Source organism: Antechinus flavipes, chromosome 1 (assembly GCF_016432865.1).
Source record: "Antechinus flavipes isolate AdamAnt ecotype Samford, QLD, Australia chromosome 1, AdamAnt_v2, whole genome shotgun sequence".
Lineage (NCBI taxonomy): Eukaryota > Metazoa > Chordata > Mammalia > Dasyuromorphia > Dasyuridae > Antechinus > Antechinus flavipes.
Genome location: NC_067398.1, coordinates 535,684,402 through 535,710,416, shown reverse-complemented (window position 1 = coordinate 535,710,416; position 26,015 = coordinate 535,684,402). Strand labels below are relative to the sequence as shown.

At 33.9% G+C, this 26,015-nt stretch overlaps 1 protein-coding gene across 4 annotated transcripts in view; it reads left to right on the top strand.

Moving 5' to 3' along the window:
* Positions 1–26,015, top strand: part of SLC66A2 (solute carrier family 66 member 2) — a 161,496-nt gene that overhangs the window by 4,007 nt on the left and 131,474 nt on the right. For all 4 annotated transcript variants that reach the window (XM_051970566.1, XM_051970567.1, XM_051970564.1 and 1 more), the window contains exon 3: positions 18,227–18,360. In XM_051970566.1, the coding sequence (XP_051826526.1) occupies positions 18,227–18,360 (134 nt within the window). The remainder of the gene's footprint in view (positions 1–18,226; positions 18,361–26,015) is intronic.

Below are 26,015 nucleotides of genomic sequence, written 5' to 3'. Positions count from 1 at the left end.
TTGAATAAAACTAGACAAAAGCAGAAAACTGGGTGGGTGAATTTGTGGCAGCTGCTGCTGTGAAAAAAAAAAAAAAAAACAACAACATATCAAGTCCAAATAACGATAACTTTTGGATTATCTATCCTGGATTATTCCAAAGGAATAAAGGTAATTTAAGAGTTTGAAATGCTTCTTATAGATTTGAGAACTATAAGGAGCTTTGGAGATGATCTGATCTAATTGTTCTATTTTGTAGATGAGAAAAAACTAAGGCCTAGAGGGATAAAGTTGTCAGCCAAAAGTCATGTTATCTTTTTCACGAAACAAAAACTAAATGAAAGTATATAGAGGTAAGGGCAGCTGAGTGATTCAGTGACTATAGTATAGTGCTGGGCCTGAAGGCTTATCTTTGAGTTCAAGTCTGCTCTCACACTCCTAATAGCTTTTTGACAGTGGCCAAGTCACTTAACTTGTTAGCCTTAATCCACTCTAGAAGGAAATGGCAAACCGTTCCAGTATTCAATGCCAAGAAACCCTCCTGGACAATACTGACTGATAGGGTCATGGAGAGTTGGACATGACTGGACAACAACAAAAAAATCTGGAAAAAAACAGATAAAATAAGCAGTAGGAATATTCTAAAGTCGGTTTATAAAGCATTTGCTTAAAGGAAATAATAGCTTCTGTTCTCAAATTCTGAATAAGTAGTCTGTTTCAGGAAGGATTTTAAAAGAAAGCTAGCAGCCCCCTGAAGAGTCACTTTCCTTGACCCATTAATTTTTGAAGAAGTTAAATCTTCTGGGTTTACCTAATTGGTGCTTCCTTTGAGTTTCTGGAAGTCATGTGATCTCCTCCCCTTCCCTTCCCCCTCCCCCCAGTTCCTCTGATGAAGATAACTCACAAGTACTTGTTTTTGTATGATGCAAATAAAAACTACATTTTAAAGATTTCTTCCCTTCCTTTTCTGCTCTATTTTGGCTGTGACCAGAGAACAGTCCAATACTGACTTACCCTTTCTGAAGTGGTTTCCATTAAGGCTAATGTTGAAAGGAAACTGGGATCCAAAATGTAACTGTTTCTGATAAGATTATTTACTGTGAGTATGTTGATGGGGATTGGAATAAAAAAGTAAGAAAGGAGAAGGTGAAAGACTATCCAATAATGAATATCCCCAAATTTAAGTTATTAGCTTTGTTCACTTGAACAGTTGATCTTTGTGACTAATAAATATATTTTACATTTAAATGAGGAAAGTACTGTTTTAAAAATTATAAACTGAGCTATAATAAGACTCTTTGACAGAATTACTTCATTAAAACTGACCAACATGTTAGTTTAAACCAGATTGTGGGTGTTTATAAATAACCTTTGAGATGGCTCAAAGTAAACAATTCAAAAGCCTTTTCCATTTAAAAAATATACTTTTTGGCAAGATGAAACATTTTAGAGGAAAGAGGATATGGAATTACAGAACCTAGGTTCAAATCTTGATTTTGTTACTTAATATTTGTGTGACCTTGGATACGTTTCTCAATGAGAGCTTTGAGAGAGTAGGCCTAAGTGATTTTAAAGGACTCGTTCAGTTCTAGGATATAACGTAAATTCGCCTGGATAATCTGCCTTTAATATAATATTTTTAAGATCCATTCAAAGAATAGCTCACTTGATGTTTACTTGGTAATAAAGCCTTAAAGATCCACATAGTCAACCTTTATCTAAGGGTATTGGTTATATGCAGGGATCCTTAAAATTATCAACATCTTAATTTTTTTAAAATATACTTTCTTCTAAAATTCTAATTTCTGTCAGTGATGTGGAATTTTTCTAGATTTACAAGGCTCCCTTCATGTCTCCCTTAGCCTTACATCTTTCTAAATTACAAAGTATCCAGAGAAATTGACTTATCTGCCATCATGTTGGGGGAATGGGGGGGGGGAATATGACCCCTGGGAGGAATAAAGGGGTGGGGTATATACCATAGAAATTATTAATTATTGGCAGGTAAATTCCATATGTGCTATTTTGAGCAGTATTAGAATATTCCAAAGGTGCATTTGCCCAGTTTTTGGAATAACTAAGATTTTGGGTCATCAGAGGGAAGGAGTAAACAATTTACTGCTTTAGGGGAAACTCTTGAAAACTTTTTAAGTGGCAGCATACTTTAAAAGTTATTTTCAATCTAAGTATATTTATATTACCCTTGCCATGCTAGAGGTAGTGTTTAAAACAATTGGATTAAAAATAGTTCCTTAGAGAACTTCTGTTTTAATATTTAGAACTCTTCTGAAAGCAAAAAAGTAACAATCAAAGTGACATGTCTGAATGTTTTTATAACAAATTCTGGTAACTGATGCCACATAAATCTTGTGTCATTAGGGAAAAAATTCTTTGGTGACATTTATTTTTATTTGTCCCAAACAGTTTCAGAACTCAGCACAAAATCCAGTTATTCCCTTTTATCTACATAAAGCCTTTAGCAATGTTCTAAACTTGTAGTTCTAAAACCAGAAGGACAATTAAATAAAGATTTGGGAGCTTAAGATAGCTAAGAAAAAGTGAAAAGAAATTGAGAGGGGGTGGGAGTTTATAAAGGCTATAGAAACACTAAATAAATAACACTGTCTACTACAATCTAAATTTAATAAACATCAGCCATTAAAGCCCTTTTAAATGCAAGGATTAATGAGCATTATTCTTGGATAGTAACATCCTGCTGTTTAGGACTGGGTTCTGATATTTAAGAGGGGAATGGGTTCATAAATCCTTTGAGATTAGATTGATAGCATTTTGATGACTCAGTAGCTATATCTCAGAAAACTTTCAGGTCTACTGTGTTGTGGTCATTACATAACACTAGAGAAATACTCATTTTATTTGGATCCCTTCTTGCCATACAGGTTTAAATTATAGATCCACTGAGTACCAGAACTGGTTGGTGATTTTGTGCCTATTTCTATATCTTTCTCTCTCTCTCTTTTTTTAATTGTAGCTTTTTAATTGATAAAACAATATGAATGGGTAATTTTTCAACATTGACCCTTGCAAAAACTTCTGTGCCAACTTTTCCCCTTCTTCCCTCCATCCCCTCCCCTAGATGGCAGGTAGTCCCGCACATGTTAAATATGTTAAAGTATATGTTAAATACAATATACATATATACATATTTATACAATTGTCTTGCTACACAAGAAAAATCGGATTTAGAAAGAAGGTAAAAATAACTGGGAAGAAAAAAATGCAAGCAAACAATAACCGAAGGAGTGTAGATGCTGTGTTGTGGTCCACACTCATTTCCCAAGGTTCTTTTGCTGGGTGTAGCTGGTTCTGTTCATTACTGATCAATTGGAAGTGATTTGGATCCTTTTGTTGTTGAAGTTATCTACTTCCATCAGAATTGATCCTAGTATTGTTGTTGAAGTGTATAATGATCTCCTGGTTCTGCTCATTTCACTTAGCATCAGTTCATGTAAGTCTCTCCAAGCCTCTTCTGAAGTCATCGTGTTGGTCATTTCTTACAGAACAATAATATTCTATAACATTCATATACCACAATTTACCCAGCCATTCTTCAATTGATGGGCATTCATTCTATTTCCAGTTTCTAGCCACTACAAAAAGGGCTGCCACAAACATTTTGGCACATACAGGTCCCTTTCCTTTCTTTAGTATCTTTTTGGGATATAAGCTTAGTAGTAACACTGTTGGATTAAAGGGTATGCACAATTTGAGCAACTTTTTGAGCATAGTTCCAAATTACTTTCCAGAATGGATGGATCCGTTCACAACTCCATCAACAATGTCTCAGTGTCCCGGTTTCCCTACATCCCCTCCAACATTTGGCACTATCTTTCCTGTCATCTTAGCCGATCTGAGACGTGTGTAGTGGTATTTCAGAGTTGTCTTCATTTCTCTGATCATTAATGATTTAGAACACTTTTTCATATAGGTAGAAATTTTATTATCTGAAAATTGTTCATATCCTTTGACCATTTATCAATTGGAGAATGGCTTGATTTCTTATAAATTTGAGTCAATTCTCTATGTATTTTAGAAATGAAGGTTTTATCAGAACCTTTAACTCTAAAGATGTTTTCCCAGTTTATTGCTTCCCTTCTAGTCTTGTCTGCCTTAATTTGTTTGTACAAAAGCTTTTAAACTTGATATAATCAAACTTTTTTATTTTGTGATCAATAATGATCTCTAGTTTTTCTTTGGCCACAAATTCCTTCCTTCTCCACAGGTTTAAGAGGTAAACTATCCTATGTTCTTCTAATTTATTTATAATCTCTTTATACCTAGATCATGAACTCATTTTGATCTTATCTTGGTGTACTCTGTTGAGTGTGGGTCAATGCCTAGTTTCTGCCATACTAATTTCCAATTTTCCCAGTAGTTTTTGTCAAATAGTGAGTTATTATCCCAAAAGCTGGGGTCTTTGGGTTTGTCAAATAGTATATTGCTGTAGTTATTGACTTCTATATCTTTTTCAAGAGTAGATCCCATGAGGTTTTTATTCTCCCAAGTTGGGGAAGGAAAGGGAAGGAAATCAGCACTTATTAGGGGCATATTATATGCCCAGCACTGTGTTAGAAACTTTATACAAATTCTTTATTCTTCAATTCAACCGTGGGAGGTAGATTCTATTATTATTTTCATTTTAAAGAGTTGAGGAAACAGAAGCGGATTGAATTGATTTGCCCAGGATCACATCAATTTTAACAGTAGAATCTCTATAATAGTGTTGATTTTGGAAAGAAAGCCAGTAGTGCCTTCTTTATGGATTCACCTTGTATGTTAGCTGTTTTTTACTCTTACTTTACTTTACTTCTTTTATTGGGATATAATCTGTGCCAAGGTGGACCTGCAGTTTCTTGAAATTGTTGTCATGAATAAGATTGTATTGGAGTTATAAACTAAGAAGTTGTTTTTGGATAGTAAATAGAAGATTGTAATGAATCAATCTGTTTTTCAGTGCTTCAGCAGACTTCACTGTCATACTGAAGTTTTGGAGCATTTTCCTTTACATTGCTATGAGTATTATGTATGTTACTCTATTCATTTTCCTTACTTCACTCTGTATTCATTCAAATATTCTCTTTATTCTTTGAATTCTTCATATACACAATGTTTCATATTGTTTCAATAATACCTTATTCCATTCATATACTTTTTGAATGTTCACCATTTCTAAGGATGTACATCCCATTTTTCATCCAGTTCTTTATTATGAAGAGTACTATAAATTGTGTCTTAAATGAAAATAATTTTAAAAAACACTTAGGTTTAGCACTCCTCTTTGAGCATCTTCACAAGCTAAAAATAGGAATGTTCTTTTACTTAGAATGATCATTTATATTGATCATGTTCTTCCTGCTTAAGAACTTTACATTGGTCCAACCTTGACAGAGATCCTTTTTTAGCTAAAAACATTGTCTGATTTTTAATTTTTGTCATTCTACCTTGGCCCTTTCATTTTACACTTGAAGAAACTAAGGCCATGAGAAATCATATGATTTCAAAGTTTCACTATTGGTTAGCAGTAAAACTGGGATTAAACTCTCAATTCTACAATTCAATTGAATGACAATTCAAATGTCATTGAGTGACATTTTTATCTTTTGCTTCTTTTTTCTAATCAACAATCTAGTATTAGATTCTAACCAGATCATCTTCCTGAATGATTACTAAATTATGAAATTAGAAGACTGTCTGCAAAATTATAGAACCAGAAAGAGAAGTATTTTACTTAATATTAAGTTTTTTTTGTTTGTTTTTGCAGAGAGATCAAATGGTTTACCTCATCTAAACCAGTTTTGTAGCAGAATTGGGATAGGAAATCCTAAAAACAAATCACTCCTCACTTTTAATTTATTACAAAATTCTTAACTTTTTAAAATTTTTATTTTTTTGACTTTGGATCTTGGAAGTCTGCTGAAACAAAATTCCCCTTCTCAGATTAGTGTTTAATGCACTCTCAGGTAAGTGCATTAAGTAAAGATTATATAATATATATGTGTGTGTGTGTATATATATATATATATATATATATATATATATATTTCATTGAAATACACTTAATTTTTTTTAAAGGTCTTAGATCCCAAATTAAGAACTCTTACAATATCTTTGTTCTATCTTCTGTGAATCTGTTCAACATATTTAAGACTGATAGCAACTTTTTTTTTTTCCCTCCAGGATATCTTCTGTCATTAAACCCACTCTTGTTCCTTCATTTAGTCTTGTCTCCTCAACCCTTTTTAATTAGTAGGGTGTCATTTTTCATTTGGTATATTTTTATTTTAATTTTTTTTGTAGTTTTGAGAGTTTTACTTGGCATAACTGAAAGGAAGAAGGAATTATATGCATGAAAAGCTATGTCTGACTGATGCATTGTTGGTGGAGTTGTGAACAAATTCAACCATTCTGGAGAGCAATCTGGAATTATACCCAAAAAGTTATCAAACTGTGCATACCCTTTGATCCAGCAGTGTTACTTCTGGGCTTATATCCCAAAGAAATACTAAAGAAGGGAAAGGGACTTGTATGTGCCAAAATGTTTGTGGCAGCCCTGTTTGTAGTGGCTAGAAACTGGAAATTGAATGGATGCCCATCAATTGGAGAATGGCTGGGTAAATTGTGGTATATGAATGTTAATGGAATATTATTGTTCTGTAAGAAATGACCAACAGGATGAATACAGAGAGGACTTACATGAACTGATGCTAAGTGAAATGAGCAGAACCAGGAGATCATTACACACTTCAACAACAATATTGTATGAGGATGTATTCTGATGGAAGTGGATTTCTTTGACAAAGCGACCTAACTCAGTTTCAATTGATAAATGATGGACAGAAGCAGCTACATCCAAAGAAAGAATACTGGGAAATGAATGTGAACTATTTGCATTTTTGTTTTTCTTCACGGGTTATTTTTACCTTCTGAATCCAATTCTCCTTGTGCAACAAGAGAACTGTTCGGTTCTGCAAACATATATTGTATCTAGGATATACTGCAACATATTTATCATATATAGGACTGCTTGCCATCTAGGGGAGGGGGTGGAGGGAGGGAGAGGAAAAATCGGAACAGAAGCGAGTGCAAGGAATAATGTTGTAAAAAAAATTACCCTGGCATGGATTCTGTCAATATAAAGTTATTATAAAATAAAAGAAAAAAAAAAGAGGAAAAAAAAAGCTATGTCAGTATACTTACCTCCGATGAGACTTTAGTTTCTTAGGGTGCTAGTAAATGTAGATGAATGAGTATTGAACTAATTTGCTGACAATAGTCAGCTGGTAACATATGAATGTTTAGTTAGACTCTGTCCTGTTAACTCACCCCACCTTCTTTTCGTACATAAGTTTTATCCGAGATGCCCCAAATCATAGCTGCCTAATCAGACCACTCTGCTAACTGGATTGTAATTTCTTTCAGAATGGGCATTGCAAATGACTATAATTAGTGCTAAAATAATTTGAATGAAGTCAGAATAGTGAGTCATCATTTTTACTTTTATATATAACATATTAAAAGATAATTTGCTTAAGCTTTCTGTTTTTTTTTTTTTTTTTAACCTAAATGAAAGCTACTTTATCAAAGTCTTTCTCTGCATGTATTTGTGGATCATGTGGTTTTGGATGTTTTTGTTTTAATGATTATGTTAATTGTTTTCTTAAGGTTCAACTCTTTGTTTTCACTGTGGATAGTCTCATCTAAGGATGTTTATAAATTTTTTTTTTTAAAGATTAGTTTTATTTTTTTAAATGTTATTGTCATTTAATGAAATCTTTTCACTAATTTGAGCCCTTATTAGGGGAAAAAAAAAAAGAGGTGAAAATACTCTTTGATTGTATCTGACAACGTATGCTATACTCAAAACTCATGATTCCCCATTTCTCTTCAGAGAGGGGATGGGAAGAGAGTGTGGTTTAATTCTCTGGTGTCAAAGCTTGAAATTGCTCTAAGTTCCAATGTTTCTAGTGTTTTTTCCCTTTATGCTGTCAGTCATTTTTGTGTATTATTTCTTGTTTATGATTACTTTGCATGAGTTCTAACAAATCATGCCAAATTTCTCTACTTGTCTTTTCATATCATAATATTTCACTCTTTTTCATACAGCAGTTTGTATAATCTTATACCAGATGCCCTCTTGATTTCCAGTATTTTTTTTAACCTCAAGGTCTTTACCTTTTTGTTCCAAACATTTTTTTGATAGTCCTCTATCTATTTTTTCTTCAGCTTCTTATCATTTTCCTTTTTCTGAAGATTTGCCCCTTAATGGTAGAAATCTGGCTAGCCATTGAATCTTTTGGTAGAGAGTAGAGCTTAGGTAAATATTGAGTGAAATGAATTAAAAGGGAACTAGAGACCTTTTTAGTTTTCTTGGGTAGTGACTTATGTAATCTTAGAGAACTGCTTCAGGACTCCTTAAATAGGCAAGCCTTGTTTCACAGTCGGACAGTGAAACATTCGCTAATGTCCTTTGCCTCAAAGTGTGTGGCTCAGTACTTCTGGACCGTGCCTTCCTGAAAATCTAATGATTTAGCTTTTATTTATTTTGGCAGTGGCTATTCCTCTTTGTTATTTTTCAGAAGATTGTCAGTGACTATTTATTTCCCTGAAATGCTATTTGTTTATGCTGCTGGGATGGATATCCTATACAGTTCTCTTCTCCATAGTAAAACAGGTTTTGCCAAGGCTTGCTGGGAAGGAAAAGAAGGCAAGCAGGAATCTGATTTGTAATGTGCATCCTTCCTTGGCAGTTGTAGAAGTTATGTGACGACTTCAAACTCACACAGATTTTTAGAGTTCTGTGTGGGTAGGATCAGGTTAGTCAGATTGAGAATGTTGACAAATTCAGTTAAATGGTATTACTAAAGCACATGTTTGAGCCTGCAAGCCTCCCTGCCCCCATGCTTAAAGAGTTCCACTGCCTCTCTAGGCTAAAATACATAGTCCACATTGGCATTTAAAACCTTGCACAATCTGTCAGTAACCTGTCTTTCCAGCCTTCTTTACTTGGTTTCCCCTACCTGTAAAATTGTATTCATTACTTGTCAGTGTACTTTTTCACCAGTTGGCTCTCATGCCTGGGATTCATTTCTTTCTCTGTCTCTGCATTCCTAGCTCCAGGGACTTTTACTTGCTTTCCTATCTCAATCGAATTACCTTATGTTTACTTTGTATATACTTTGTATTTACTTAATATGTTTAATATTTAATTCTCCCATAGGAATTTTCTAGTTCGTATCAAGCATAGAGAGTACTTAAGAAATATTTGATATTCTTGTAGCATCAGGTTAAGATGCCTCCCATCCCCATTATTAATTTTATTTTCCTTTTGGTATTTTGGCTTTAGACGTGGATGTTTGATTTTTTTTTTTTTAGTAATTATTATTATTATTTAAATATTTCATTTATTACATTAAAATTATTATTTCCCTCTCATATTGGGAACTTTTGCTCTTTTTAATTATTCTTGTTTTAAACTCTATTTCTTTTGAGATTGTTTGCCTGTCCTTTGAGAGTTTGTGTGTGTGTTTTTTACTGTTTTCATTGCTTTATTATAATGGGAATTTTGAGGAACTAGTCTCTTTTGAGTAGTCAATAACTCAGAAATTTTAAACCAAAATTATTTGATTTGATTATGAGTGCTTTTAAAGGTGTTTTTTAGTTAAAAGGTTCATAAAATTCAATTTGAAAAAATTCTGTAGGCTTTTAAATAAATGTTTATTTAGATTTTGTAGGATTTGGGCATGTGTGATTTTTGGCTTATTTTATACTTGTCTGAGTTGTCTACTCTAGTAATAGTTTGGGGTTAGATGTTTTAGAGGAGGAAGTTCTTTCATAGATTTTATCCTGCTTGTTGGATTGGTAGAATAATTTAGTTCAACAAATGTTTATTTAAGCTCTTTGCCTATTTTGACTCTGGGAAAACAAAGAAAAAAGTAGGGCTTACCCGCTAGGAATTTATTTTCTTTTGGTGAGAAGTGAATGCCACAAGTTTATAGATGATGCAATTTGAGGGAGAGAAAACTGATGTGGTATTATCCTTGTTTTTATAGATGAGGTACAGAGAGGCTCTATCTTGCCATCTTTTTTTGAATTAAAAAAAATTCTGAACTTAAATAAAATAAACATTTTCATAAATGTTGTGGTGCAGAGGAGGATTGCAAATGAAATTGTGAATCTATTTTGTAGAGCTTGTTTTTCTTTTTAGTACATAATTAATTCAACATTTAACTTCAAAGTTGTCATGTTTGTCTTTGATTCTTTCTAGCCTTTCTTCTGTTTCTTTTCTTTTTTTTTTTTTGAAGAAGACCCTATTCTTTCTATTTCCTCTTCCAATTGGGGGTCTGAAGAAGAAAAGCAAAAATATAGTAAGTATGCAGTGAAACAAAAATTTTCACATTAGTAATGACTAAAAATCGATTCATTTTGCATTTTGAATCCATTTCCTCTCTCAGGAGGTAGAGTGCATGTTTCTTAAATTCTCTAGAATCATAGACCATTTCATCAGAGTCCATAGACATTCTTTTGGTTTTGCTTACTTCACCCTTCAACTCAACATATGTCTTCGTAGGTATTTCTGAAATTATCCATGATGCAATAATATTTCATTATATTCTTTTTTTAAAATTTTTTTTATTTTTATTATTTTTATTTTTTTTTAATTTCATTATATTCTAATGTCATAATTTATTCAGCCATTCCCCATTAATCTTTTAGTTTTTAGTTCTTTGCCATAATACAAAAGAGTTACTATCAATATTTTTGGTTCTTTTTTCTCTGATCTTTTTGGAATCTCTTTAACTGTGGTACATTGGGTCAAAAAGTAAACACATTTTAAGTTACTTTTTGGGTATAGTTCCAAATTACTTTATAGAATGACTGGATGAATTCATGAATTTACCAATAGTGTGTTAGTATTCCTTCACCTCCTCCCATTTGTCATTTTCCATTTTTTTGTCATCTTTGCTAATCTGATGACTCTGAAGTAGGACCTCAGAGTTGCTATAAGTGAATTTCTTTAATTATTGGTCATTTGAAACACTTTTTCATATGGTTTTTGATATCTTGGATTTCTTTCCTTGATTTCCTATTCATTCTTTATTTATTTATCTGTTAGAGAATGCTTGCCTGCTAATCAGATGCTCAGGGTTTACTAGTTCTGACTATATCTTTCAAACCAGAACTGGGATTATTCTGCTTATTTTGAGTTCTTTAGATAATCATGATTCTTTTAGATGAAGTATTATAAAGGAGAAACAAAGTATAAAGTAGATTGCAAGCCTGAAGACAAGTTCTCATCCAGTAGGTTGAAGACTTGAAATCTCTCTGAAAATTTTAAGACTATATTCACCATTATTATGCATATTATATGATTTCTAAAAATGTTATATTATCATGGAAAAATCACTGGACTAAGTTAGAAAACATGCTGCTGAGTCCTTTCTCTGTTCTTTTCTAGCAGAAAAATTTTGAACAAGCAACTTAATTGAATCTTTTTTTAAAATTATGTACAGATTGCTCTTGCATTTTTTTATATCATATGTTTTTCAACAATATGTTTTTCAAAATATAAAGATAATTTTTTAACATTCACCCTTGCAAAACTTTGTATTTCAAATTTTTCTTCCTGTCCCTCTCTCCCCTCTCCTAGGCACCAAGTAATCCAATATAGGGTTAAACACATTCAATTTTCTAAACATACTTCCACATTTATCATGTTGCAAACGAAAAATCAGAAAAACCAATCAAGCAAACAACAGTAACAAAGTTGAAAATACTATGTTATGATCCACATTCATTTTCCATAGTCCTCTCTCTGGATGCAGATAACTCTCTTCATCACAAGTCTATTGGAATTGGCCTGAATCTCCTCATTGGTGAAAAGAGCCACATTCATCAGAATTAATCATCACATAATCTTGTTGTTGCTTTGTACAGTGTTCTCTTGGTTCTATTCACGTCACTTAGCATTAGTTCATGTAAGTCTCTCCAGGCTTTTCTGAAATCATTCTGCTGATCATTTCTTATAAGAATAGTAATATTCCATTACATTCCTTTTTTTAATTATTTTTTTAAATTTTATTTTATTTAATAATAACTTTATATTGACAGAATCCATGCCAGGGTAATTTTTTACAACATTATCCCTTGCACTCGCTTCTGTTTCGATTTTTCCCCTCCCTCTCTCCACCCCCTCCCCTAGATGGCAAGCAGTCCTATATATGTTAGATATGTTGCAGTATATCCTAGATACAATATATGTTTGCAGAACCGAACAGTTCTCTTGTTGCACAAGGAGAATTGGATTCAGAAGGTAAAAATAACCCGTGAAGAAAATCAAAAATGCAAATAGTTCATATTCGTTTCCCAGTGTTCTTTCTTTGAGTGTAGCTGCTTCTGTCCATCATTTATCAATTGAAGCTCAGTTAGGTCTCTTTGTCAAAGAAATCCACTTCCATCAGAATACCTCCTCATACAATATCGTTGTCGAATTGTATAATGATCTCCTGGTTCTGCTCATTTCACTTAGCATCAGTTCATGTAAGTCTCTCCAAGCCTCTCTGTATTCATCCTGCTGGTCATTCCTTACAGAACAATAATATTCCATAACATTCATATACCATAATTTACCCAGCCATTCTCCAATTGATGGGCATCCATTCATTTTCCAGTTTCTAGCCACTACAAACAGGGCTGCCACAAACATTTTGGCACATACAGGTCCCTTTCCCTTCTTTAGTATCTCTTTGGGGTATAAGCCCAGTAGTAGCACTGCTGGATCAAAGGGTATGCACAGTTTGATAACTTTTTGGGCATAATTCCAGATTGCTCTCCAGAATGGTTGGATTTGTTCACAACTCTACCAACAATGCATCAGTGTCCCAGTTTTCCTGCATCCCCTCCAATTATTTTTTCCTGTCGTCTTCATTACATTCCTATACCATAATTTATTCACCCATTCCTCAACTGATATTCACTTAACTAATTCTCTTAAAACAGATGTAATATTTGAACTATTTACAATGTTCTGTGAAAGAATTATTATAGTCAAATGCTTTATAATAGTTTTATTAATCTAAGTTTTTCTTTCATCTTATTATTGTATCATATTTCTTTAATTGTTGGAAGGGATTTTAGAAATCATCTCTAATTCCCTTATTGCAGATGAGGAAATTTGAAATTCATAGTGTTTATGACTTGCCTAAAGATTGATTTGTTACTTTTTTGTCATATGAGTGTTATAGCGAATAGAGAGCTGTCCTAGAAACCAGGAATACTTGTGTTTAGCTCTTGTTTTTCACAATAATGGCTGTGACCCTGGGAAATTTATTTCACCTTTAAGGGCTTTAAACAACTTTCTAAGGCTAAGCTGCAGAGGTGTTGACTGGTATTGGTGGAGGTTTCCTCACCCTGAAAGTTGCTCAAATCAATGAAATCATAGCTCTCCTTGATAAGTGATTATATTATTTGTGAACATCTAAATGCGTTTTAGAGTGACTTTCTAGACTTTGTCTTTTTCTCTGTTTTTCAGTATTTTTACTTTTACAAATTTATAATGGAAACCTTTTTGATATGGTTATAATTCCAATTCAATGAAATGCAGAAAATATTTTTTCCAAGTAATGGAAACTACATTGAGAATCAGGAATTTGAAGTTTTGGTTTTGTCTCCACAAGTGACTGCCTGGAATTTTAGTTTACTGAATTTCCTCATCTATAAAATGAATGAGTTAAGACTAAATGATCTCTTGGTTCTCTTTCTAGCCTTGAAATTCCAATTACTCTCAAATTCTGATTGATTAGAATTAATTCCATAGCCCAATAAGATTATTTATGTTTGGCCTAATAACATTTATTTCCAGTTTCTAAAGTGGTAGATAAATCGATAAGCATTGAGGAGTAGCATCAATTGGCCAGATTTATTAAATAAGTCAACTTTTAATAAGCATTAACTGTTTACTCTGTGCCAGGCACAGTGCTCTGAACTGAGGATATAAAGAAAGGCCAAAAAATACTCCCTATTCTTAAAGACCTCATGGTGGGAGAAATAGTATTCAAACATCAATAAACAGGATTTATATGAGGTAGAATGGAAATAATCTCAGAGGGAAGGCAATAAAATTAAGGATGACTGGGGAAGGCTTTTTTGTACAAGACAGGACTAGCTGAAACTTAAAGGAAACCACCATGTTTATTGTCAGATTTGAGGAACAGCAAGGAGGGCCATAGTCATTGTATTAAAGAGTACAAAGGAATCTGTAAGAGGGTGAGGAATGAAAAGTTAAGAAGGGGTTGGGTTATGGAGGCCTTTAAAAACTACACAGTAGATTTTTATGTTGAGTTTTTATGCTTGGTTTTCAATACTGTATAAAGCACTTTGAGGATTACCTAGGAATTATAACAAATGAACCCTTCAAGAAGCTTTTAGTCTAGTTGGGGAAAAACAGTACTGCCACATGACTACATTATTTGAATTTAAACATTCTATATCGGGTGTCAGGGCTTCAAAGACAAAATTTAGATTTTTTTTTTTTTGGAGTAGTGAACAAATAAGTACTGAATATATTAATGATTGTAAATGGAATTTAAGGATATGGAATTTGCTTGAGTTGAATATAGAGACTTATAGTGAGGTTCAAGAAATGGACTTCAAAAGTACCAAATGGAGAAGGCATCGTTAGCTAACAGTCTGAAAAAGATCTGGAAATCTTAGTTGTTAGCAGTATTGTATGTGTGTATGTGAGAGAAACCAAAAAGTCACCTTGAATTGAATTAAGAGAACCATGTGTTCTAGGAAGTAAGAGGTGATAGTTTTTCTGTACTCTGATCAGGTCAGACCAGTCTAGAGTTTTGTGTTCTGTGCACCATAATTAAGGGAAGGATGTGAAAAAGCTGGAGAAAAGTACCAGGATAGTGAGAGGCATTAATATTATGCCAAAGGAGTACTAGTTGAAGAAATTTAAGGAGAGAAGGCTTGGTGGGGGATAGCCATTATAACTGACTAAGAGGTTAGCTTTGTTGTGTAGTTGTAATTGTAATTGTAGTTGGAAATTGTGAAAATTTTGACTTGTAAAGAAAAAAGTTCTTACAATTCAAATTAACTAAAAGTGGAATGTGTTGCTTCAGAAGGTGGTGAGCTCTCCTTAGGAGACTTTCAGATAAAAACTGGATGGATTGTAAGTGTCTCTTGAGTTCTCCTCCAATTCAGTAATTCTATGAAGTTCAGAAGAGAGAGCTATTGGGAATAGACTGAATTAATTTAGAGAGGTATGGTTTGAATTGTGCTATAAGAATGGCAAAATCATAGAGGACAATCTATTCTGTTTGAATCAGATGGATCATTTAGATTTCTTAATTCATTTACAGGAGAGGTAGCGTGATTGATTAGTAGATAGAAAGGAGCTGGCCTCATAGTCAGAGTTCAGGTTGAGTCTGTGATTGGCTTTGTGACACAAGACAATGTGGCTTAACCTGTCAGTGCTGTTGGGCAATTCTGAGTATATATTGTAGGAAAGATGGCTAATAAAGGGAGTTCTGAAATTTAATAAGTTTGGTTTAATTCAGTAGCAAACATTTATTGGTGACTTTTCATATTCAGAGCCCTATTAGTGCTAAGATAAGGGGGCAAGCCACATAAAAGTAAGATAGAGACTCTGATTTAATGGAGTTTACAGGCTTGTGTTTTGATAGTAGAATGCCCAAGGTGACCAGTGATGACCTTTTGATTCATATAGCATTTTGTAACTCTCTAATTATATTTCTGTCCTACTTTGTGTGCTATGGCTATTTTGGGGTCATTTTTCTACTAGATGAGAAGCTCCCTGAAGATACTGCCTTTTGCCATCTTCTTTAGGGCCAAATGCAATTCTCTGTACACAGTAGGAGCTTGATAAATTTTGAATGAATGTATATATATGTGATACACAACTTTATCTTTCTCTTCCTATTTGTGCTTTGTGGAATTCTAAACAGCTGTCATTGCTTGGCAGCTTTACTAATTGTGTTGTTCAGGCTGGAAGACAGCTGTTCATAAAGTGATTTTCCTGAGTGTGTAATTCATAAGAGACAAGACTATAGGAGTTTGGGACTCCAGGCCTTGTTAGTCAGAGAGATTTTTCTATTTTGAATATCCAGTTGGCTTCCCTCTCTGTCAGATAAAAGGGGATTTTAAAGAGTATAGAAGTTGTGGAAGGGCAGATAATTCAGGCAGAGGACTTAGAGCCCAAATCCTAACTGCCATTTGCTCTATGACCTTGGATAAGTCATCTTACATTTCAGAAGCTATCTTCTTATGGAAAAATTGGATTAGACGATTTCCTTTCCAGTTCAGAAATTCCATGACTTTTCTGAGCAAAGTAGGTACAATATAGAGCCATGGGTCTGGAATCCAGAAGACCTGAGTTCAAATCCAACTCTGACATTTACTGACTTGTGTGACCCTGGACAAAGCACTTAACCTGTTTGCTTTAATCTAGTGGAAAGGGAAATGGCCAACCACTTCAGTACCTTTATCAAAAATATCCCTTGGACAGCATTGGCATGCTATGATCCATGGGGTCATGAAGAGTCATGACCGAACAACAAAAACATTTTATATGAAACTAACCTGGGATTCATGCTCACTCTATTGTACAATGATACTGTGTCAAAAAAATGTCCTTAATCATTCCTGAGACTGGATTCTGGACAGTGCAAAACTAGTTATTTAGAGATATAAATTCTGTACATATGAGCCATTCAGCAAGTATTTACTAAGTGTTTACTGTGTTCTAAACACTGAAGACAGACAGACAAAAAGGAAAAGCAATCTTTACCCTCAGGGAACATGTGTTTTTTATAGGGGAAACAACATGAATACATAAATATACATATAGGATTCATGCAGGCAAAGGTGGAAATAACAGAAAAGGTACTAACAGTTGGGGAGGCTGGGAAAGACTTTTTCTAGAAAGTGGGATTTAAACTGAATCTTGAAGGAAACTTGGGATTTTCAGAGGCAGAACCTTCCAGGAAAGAAGGTGGGAGTGTGGGAAAAGAGAGAGAGAGAGAGAGAGAGAGAGAGAGAGAGAGAGAGAGAGACAGAGACAGAGAGAGACAGACAGCTAGTACAGTGCAGTGAAAAGGGAAGACACAAAACATTGTATTCAGGAAGCAGCAAATAGGTTACAGGAGTCATGTAAGAATACTGAAAAGAGAAAGTGACCAGGTTGTAAAGAGCTTTATATACTCAAACATGTATTTTATAGGTTTTCATGGATTAGTAAAGGAGGATAGACTTTTTTCCTTCTTTTAATTAGATGAATACAAATAGGAAAGAATACAGGACATTTAAAATAACAGTTGCCATTTATATACTATTTTTAAAATTTGCAAAGCCTTAGGTGTTTTTTTTTTTTTTTTTTTTTTTTTTTTTTTTTTTTTGAGCCTCAAACTCAGTTAGGTAGCCGCTAGAGGTGGTATTATCTCCATTTTACACCCAAGAGAGATTAAGTGATTTGCCTACGGTCACACAGCTAGTAAGAGTAAAAGAAATGACTTTAACTTAGTTCTTACAGACTCTAAGCCCAGAATTCTTACCTACTGTGACATGTAATGCAAAGAGAACTAGTTGTCAAGTTAGAAGAATTGAATTGAAATTATGGCCCTGCTAATTTCTTCCTCTATGACTCTGGACAAATCACTTTATTTCTTAATCTCCATTGTGTTCTCTTATGTACAAGGGTGGGGTCGGATGAGATGATTTGAAGTCTTTTCCCATTATTGAATCCTATGATGTTCAAGTAAACCCACTTCTAAGGCAAATGTAATATATCATTCTTAGAGTTTCTTAACCTAAGATCTAGACACCCCAAAGCAGATAGGTATATAGGATTCTGGGAGCTAGGAGAATGTTTGTGAACTTCAACAGGAGAAGAAAATTGCATCTTTATTCCACTAACTTCAAACTGGTATTCCTTCAATTATAAATGCAGGCAAATTACAAATACTATTTTGAGGGGAACATAGGTTTTCCCCAGACTCTTAGAAGTATCCATTACACAAAAAAGGACTAAAAGTTGCTGCTCTAAGGTAAATAAGGTAAATAACAAAGTGTGCATCACTGGTGGTGGTGGTAGACATCATGGGTACTATTGTTAATGAAAAAGTTTGGAAATGTGGAAGGTAAAAGGGAAGGAAGAAAAGGGTTGCCTATGGCCTAATGTCTTCTGTTTTGTTTTCTGTCTCCTTAGGTTTGGAAGGCATTTCGAATCTCCTCTTCTGTGGCAAAGCATTGTTATGATCTTTACTATGTTATTGATGTTGAAACTCTGTACCGAAGTTCGAGTGACAAATGAGCTGAATTTAAAACGTCGTTCCTTTGCAGGTTGGTGATTAATAAAGTTATTATTGACTTTATATGTAAGAATCATCCTAAATTAGCATATAAAGCATATCTCATTGTCATCTGGATTACATAGGAGCTTTTATGTCTTCATCATCCTTATGATCACTTGCTATTGATGCTAGAAAACTAATTTCCAGTCAATAACTTAAAAAGTAGGATGCATATTTACTAAAGCCAACATCTATTCAAAGGACAGCTATGTCCTAATTCTGGATACCATGTAGCATTAACTATAACCTTTGTTTCATGCAAATTCAGGACTGAATTAGAAAAGGGAATATATTACTTTGGCTGTGTTTTCTGGCCACGCTTCTAGGTCAATAAAAGATTGTTGACCAAGCAGGCTAAAATGGTGATTTAATCTCACTACTCTTAGGTATAATTTGTAAATAAAATACATTGTTGAAATCTTTCCATTGTTTTTATGACTGTTTATCCTCTACCAATGCAACCTGATTCTCTGGTGGTAGGTTAATGTGTTCTGTGTAGGCAGGCAAACTCAGTCAAATTGAGGTAGGGTCCACTAATTTATTAATTTTGGGGGGCTGTGGTTTTACTCAAGCAGGAGCACCTGGTAAGAATCTTCCTTTATTAAAGTATATTGGTAGCTGCTATACTGCTTAGTGTAAGAGCAGGAATTCTTAACTTGTGGTCTTTGAATTTGTTTTTAAAAATATTTTTGTAGCTGAACAATATTATTAGTTTACATGATGTACATATTTTATTATATGCATTTTAAAATATCAGACTGCCAAAGGGCCCATGATACACAAAAAAGTTAAAAACTTCCAGTTTAAAGAGGACTTGGGATATCAGAGGTTAATTGACTTGTACAGGGTTAGGTTCTGTGTCAGAAGCAGACTTTTAACCCAGGTCTTCCTAGCTACAAAACGTCATCAGGTTTTAAAAATTTAACTTTAGCAAATTATTGTTCCTGTTGTAATCTTGTAAAAACACTTTTATTTTTCTTTATAAGGAATCTTGACTTCTCCTCTCTGGTTCCTAAGAAAAATCTAGGCTGGCTTTTTTGATACTTGTAGACTATTGTCCTTATTCATCCCTTTTATGTTTTTGCCATGTTATGAAATTTTTTTCTTCCATATGATATGATCTTAGGTTTTTAGGTGTCCTCAGTAGGAAGCCAATTCTTCATCTCCTAGGGATTTGACCTATATGAAATACTTCTCAGTTTGGAATTGTTTGGGGTGATCTGCCTGATTGTCCCTTAATTTTTATTCTTGGCATTCCTGATCTCTTTAGATCTCATTCTTCATGTGCTTTTGTTTTTTAATTAAGAGAAATATTTGGTCAGTCTAAATTGTCAGAATTTTAGTTTTAGATAGAGGTGATAATTTCTGGATTCAGTGTTTTTAAACTTCATTGTCATTAATCCCCTAGAGTGTTTTCTGCTGACTGCCAGGAGGCAGTCTGATCAATAAGCAGCTTCTTCTTCTTCTTCTTTTTTTTTTTTTTAAATGGTGATTTTTATTTAAAACTGTACAAGATGAAAATAAGGTTGACCTTATCATGTCACTAATTCAGTCAAGCAAACAAAGGTATTACTAAAGGTTGAATGAAGCTCTTAATTATTTCTGAGAATTTTTTAAGTGACTTATACTTTTAAATCTCTATCTTGATAATATTGATTTTCCTTGTGGACTTCCATTTGCATAGACCCATCAAACCTCCCTCTCCCCACCTTTTTTTTCACTTTAACCTTGTCTATGACCTTTTGTAGACTTTGACTGACCAGGGACCCACTGGGTTCTCAGTCAGAAGTCATGTAACTGCCTGAAATATGATCAGGTTGCTTATTAGCAGGACATGAAGGATCTTCTCTATTAACAGATTAGTCATTACCATGGGAAATAACACAAAAGCCTTAGCAATGTTTGTATCCAGTAATAACTAGTCAAATTTGCTTGCTGTTTATTGTTGACCAAATTGTCTGAAATGATTAGAAACAGGCTCTTACTATCTTTTATCTTAAACAGCATCCAGGGTTTAATAGTAATCCTCCATCCCCACTCTATATCCCCACCCCTTAATGCTCCCCCCAAAAAGTGAGGTAACAAGGAAGCAGGTTTCTGAAATAAAATAGAATTTAGCAAAATTAGATATTTACATATCTTTACTGAACTGCTTGAATACTGCAGAAGAGCCTTAACCCTAAGTGTTGATTGCCCCTTGTATACTTGTTTGAAACTTGGCATGTTTTTCAGCTAGCTGCTTCTAGGCAACAAAGCTAGGCATGAGTGAAGAGAGAAATGACTTGACATTTGCAAAGTGGTATGTATTATTTCTTGCCTTCTTTTAGTAGAAAAGGTTGTTGGGGGAAAAAATGTAATAATAAGGTTATTGTCTATAGCAAACTTAGTTTTTATCACTCACTTGCTACTTCAGAAATGCTTCCATAAAGAAGGACTGTTGTGTTTTGATTTGAAACAAAACCCAACATCAGTGATTTATCCATGTTTACAAATGTACTGTCAAATACTGGCCTAAATATATTCAGGACTTCTGTGACAGATGTCACTCAATCATAAATGTAAGAAGTCATGGAATGTTTTGAACTATGACCTTCTTTTTACTTGAATAAATTGGCAAAAAACTTGGAATTAATTTCTAAACCTACTTTCTCTTCAGAAATTTTAATGTATTGAAGACAGTAGAGCTCACAATGTTGAGCTCTCCAATTTTGAGTCCATATTAAATCAACAATTTATCTCTTAAATGTTTACTTTGTAAAAGAAAGACATAACTCATAGTAGATTCCAGAGAGAAACAGAAATGTCTTTTTTTTTTTTTACTCTCCATGTGACAATATAGAAAAACAGGTCCCAACATTATTTTAAACTGACCACAGTGCATCTTGATTTTAGGCTAGTCATTTGTAACTTGATTTATCTTCTATGTATTGAGTTAGGAGTCATATGAACTCATCAGCATCAGTTTTCCCCTTGTATGTTTCTGTTTCTCTTCTGAGAATTTTGCCAGCTCTCAACCCTTCATCCATCTTCTGCCTGGATGAGCCAATGAAGAATGGCTTGTCCTTAACCTGAAAGGTCAAGCTTTTATTATGAAGAAACTGCTGGAGTTTTTTTGTAGCTAAAGATTTCCATGGGAAAGTCAGTCTTTCTGAAGAAAAAGGTAGGAGGGGGAAAGCCTAAACATTTGAGAATAATGGTAATTTTTGATTTTATAAGTGACAATTTTATTTCCACTTTTTTGCAAATGGAATTTTAAAGGATAGAGAACTCAAAAGTTACAGAGCAAACATTCTTAACTTTTTGTCATGGTCCTCTTTGGCAGTCTGATGAAGTCCCTGGGTCCCCTATTAGAGTAATGTTTTTATTTTTATTTTTATTTATTTATTTTAGAGTAATGTTTTTAAATGCATAAAAGAAAACTTGAGATTACAAAGGAAATAAGTTAAATAAGCAATCAAGATACATTTAAAAAAACAATCTATGAATTCCAGATTAAGAGTTCCTGTTGTAGATGTTTCTAAGAGTATGTGAAAGGACATGGCTAGTTAATCCTACACTGTGATTCTTGTCTTTCTGTGCTTACTTGCAACATTCATCTTACCATCAGCAGACTTAGTTGTTGAATGTTCCCTATCATTAAGGTTTTGAATACAAGGCTGGGACTTAGAAAAGCCACAAGAAAAAAGTGTAATAATTTAGTGAGCTATTGGCTTTAAAGCATTATTTTGTGGATTCTTTTGATTTATTTTAATAGTAGGGGAATTCAGTCCTGGAACATCCTGTGTGTTGGAAAATTCTTCACTACACACTTGTATAGCTATCAACTGGGGAATACATATCATTGTGGTTATGGTATTTTTGGTGGTACTTGCCCTCCTGATTTCTTTCCAGAGGCTTATTAGACTGAAATTGTATATACCTGAAAGGAAGAAAAAATAGTTTATCTTTGAAATTGTCTTTAATCTTTATGTATAGGGTCAGTTCCAACATGGACTAGATTCGATCCCTCCTCTCTGAATCACGATGAGTTACTAAGTATGAGAAATTAGAGATGGATTATTTTGGAGAGGAAAAGTTTGCTGGGCATAGGTAGAAGGAAGCAAAGAAAATAAAAAACCTATTAATTGGTTAAATTTACCATCTTATTAAATGGCTCTTCCTCCTCTCACCAAAAGTGTGAATCAGTCCATATTTAATGTGAAGTTGCATAATTTTGACTTGCAACAAAAGTTCATGCATGTCCTGGAAGAATTTTAATAGCATACATATATTATGAATTTCCCTCATATGTGAATATTCCTCAAATGATGCTTTTGAAAATGATCTGCTTGGAACAGTATCTGCCTGATCTTGGACTTAGTTTTGAGAATTCTTGTCTTTGCTACCAGTAACAGAATGCTGACCCAATAATGTTCTCTGTACCTATGGACATTCTTTAGAGCACTTCTCTTTTTCCTGAGGTGAAATTTATTTAGAAAAATACTTTAATATGTTGGGTATTTTTTGGGGGTGGGTGGGAGGAGGGTCTGGAGAACGAGAGAGGCAGTCAGCACTAAGTTGCCCAGGGTCATACAGTAAAAGTCTGAGATCAAATTTGAATTCTGGCCTTCATGACTCCAGGCTTAGTCCATTGTGCTATCTAGATACCCTTAGAAAAATACTTTATTTTATTTTTTTTAATAACTTTTTATTGATAGAACTCATGCCAGGGTAATTTTTTACAACATTATCCCTTGCATTCACTTCTGTTCCGATTTTTCCCCTCCCTTCCTCCACCCCCTCTCCCAGATGGCAAGCAGTCTTTACATGTTGAATAGGTTACAGTATATCCTGGATACAATATATGTGTGCAGAACCGAACAGTTTTCTTGTTGCACAGGGAGAATTGAATTTAGGAGGTATAAATAGCCCGGGAAGAAAAATAAAAATGCAAGCAGTTTATATTCATCTCCCAGTGTTCTTTCTTTGGGTGTAGCTGCTTCTGCCCATCTTTGATCAATTGAAACTGAATTAGCTCTCTTTATCGAAGAGATCCACTTCCATCAGAATACATCCTCAAACAGTATCATTGTTGAGGTATATAATGATCTCCGGGTTCTGCTCATTTCACTTAGCATCAGTTCATGTAAGTCTCGCCAGTCCTCTCTGTGTTCATCCTGCTGGTCATTCCTTACAGAACAATAATATTCCATAGCGTTCATATACCACAATTTACTCAACCATTCTCCAATTGATGGGCATCCAGTCATTTAGAAAAATACTTTAAAAGAAATCAGTCTTTCTCTGTCTTACTGTAACTATTGAAGGAAGGAATCAGAATCAATATTCTTTTTGTTCTGTTGGGCTTTACAGAGCAATGACGGGTGTTTAAAAAAAAAAAAAAAATCTGAAGAATACCCTCTTCCCCAGCTCTCAGCTAATTTTCTTTGCTATTTCTCTGCCTAAAATAGTTTTGGATCTTTGTTGCTAAATTTCAGCTTCCTGATAGGAAAAATGAAGTCACCTCCATTTCTTTTCCTCACAAATCATCTTGGAGATGATATTGTTCTTTTTTTTTCCACTAAAATTTCTAGGCAGTAAATTTTTAAATGCCATTTTTTTTTTTTTTTGCTCCCTTTCCATTAACTTAAAAATTTTTTGTAAGTTTTATTTTTCATTCCTGAATATCTTTCTTTCCTGTTTCTAGTAAACTTTCCTTGTAACAAAAACTTAATAAAGAGAAAAAAAATCATCACATATAACATTACAGCCAATACTTCTTGCATCTGAGGATATGTGCAGTGTTCAAAACAGTCTCCTATCTCCAGGAACTGAGGGAACTGCATTTTCTGAGCGCTTTTTTAGGATCTTTTCTTGATCATTATGTTTGCTTTTATTGCATTGGTTTTAGCCATTGTGTGTATATTGTTTCACTGGTTCAGCTTACTTCACTATATCAGTTAATATAATTATTCCCTTGCTTCCCTGAATCTTTTATGTTCTTTTTTTTCTTTATGTTATAAGAATATTTGTCACTGTTTAGTCATTTGTAACTTGATTCCTATTTGATTTTTCTTTTCTTTTCTTTTTTTTTTTTTAAATGAGACTGGCAGTTTGTAAGAGGACTAATTGTGTTCCTTTTATGTATGACTCTGTATGAGGACTATCTTGTTCTTTTTACTTGCATGATTTGTTTGGAACATTCTCATTATTTTCTGAACATTAGGCATGTTAAGGTCTTTGGCTTTGATTCCTCAATATCTCATGCCACCTGTGGCACTGGGAGTTCATTCTTAAAGAAAGGATTCTTAATCTGTAATTTTGGCAGCTCCTTTTTCTTCTCTCTCCTTTTTTCTGCTCCTTCCTCCTCCCTACTTAACTCCTTTTTTTTTTTTTTTTTTTTTTTTTTTTTAAACTGTACTTCAGTATAATTGGATTTGTACTCCTAGGAATTGAATTTTTTTGCATTAGAAAAATAATCTCTGAAGGGGTCTGTGGATTTCATCAGACTGCCTAAGGGGTCCCTGGCACAAAAATGATTAAGAACCCAACTGTTGTTCTAGAGCTACTGTCAAGTGATTCAGATTGAGATTTATCTCACCTTTTTAGATTCCTTTAATTAATCTGTTGGGGGCAGAGCAAATGAATAGAAAATTGGTCAAAAAATAGGAAACTGGAGAGAGAAAAAATAAAAACTAGAGGCCCAGATAAATATGTTTTTATAATAATGGCTAGCATTTACAAGATAACTTTTAAGGTTGCAAGCTATTTTATTTACAAAGATTATATTATTTTATCCTCATAACAACCCTAAGAGCTAGGAGCTGTTATTATCCTAATTTTATGAATGAGAAAGCTGACACAGACTGAGGTTAAAAAACTCACCCAGAGTACTTGAATGTAGAAAGTATCTGTGGCCACATTTGAATTCAGCTCTTCCTGACTGGGCCCGGTGTTGTAGTCACTGTACTTAGCTCTGGACTGATAGTCTGGATGCTTGGTTTCTTTTGGCTGTATGCCAGGAATTTCTTATATCATATCATCTCTATGTTCCTGTTGATCTCTAACACATTATATGATTTGCTTCATCTATTGGATGAGGATTACTTTTGAGAGACTTTTTTTTTTTTTAAATTTAAAACTCAGAGACTGTGTGCCAGCTCAATAAGACAAGCCCGAGTATACAACATTTTACTACAGAAGACACATGCCCCCACAAAGCAAGTCACTATGTCATAGAAGCAGTAACAGACAGCTAGCCCATGAGTAAGTGCTTGGTCTGGAATAAGAGGCAAATTTGCCTTAGATACTTAACTAGCTGCATGACCCTTGGCAAATCACTTAATCTCAGTTTTCCTTTGTTTTCCTCATTTGTAAAATGATGATAATAATAGTGCATACCTTACAGTTTGTTAACGAGGATTAAATGTGACAATATTTGTAAAGTATTTAGTGCTTTGACACATAGGTGCAAAATAAATTCTTATTCCCTTTCTTTCTCCTGTTAATCAGGACCCCATAATATAGGACCTTCTGTCCTACATTTCAGATACAGCACATTAATCGAGAGAAGAGGAAACTGGGGAAGGGAAGAATGTGCATATTTGGGTTTGTTTTTTTTTTTTTTTTAAGGTTGTTTTTTTCCTGGAGGCAGAACCCATCAGA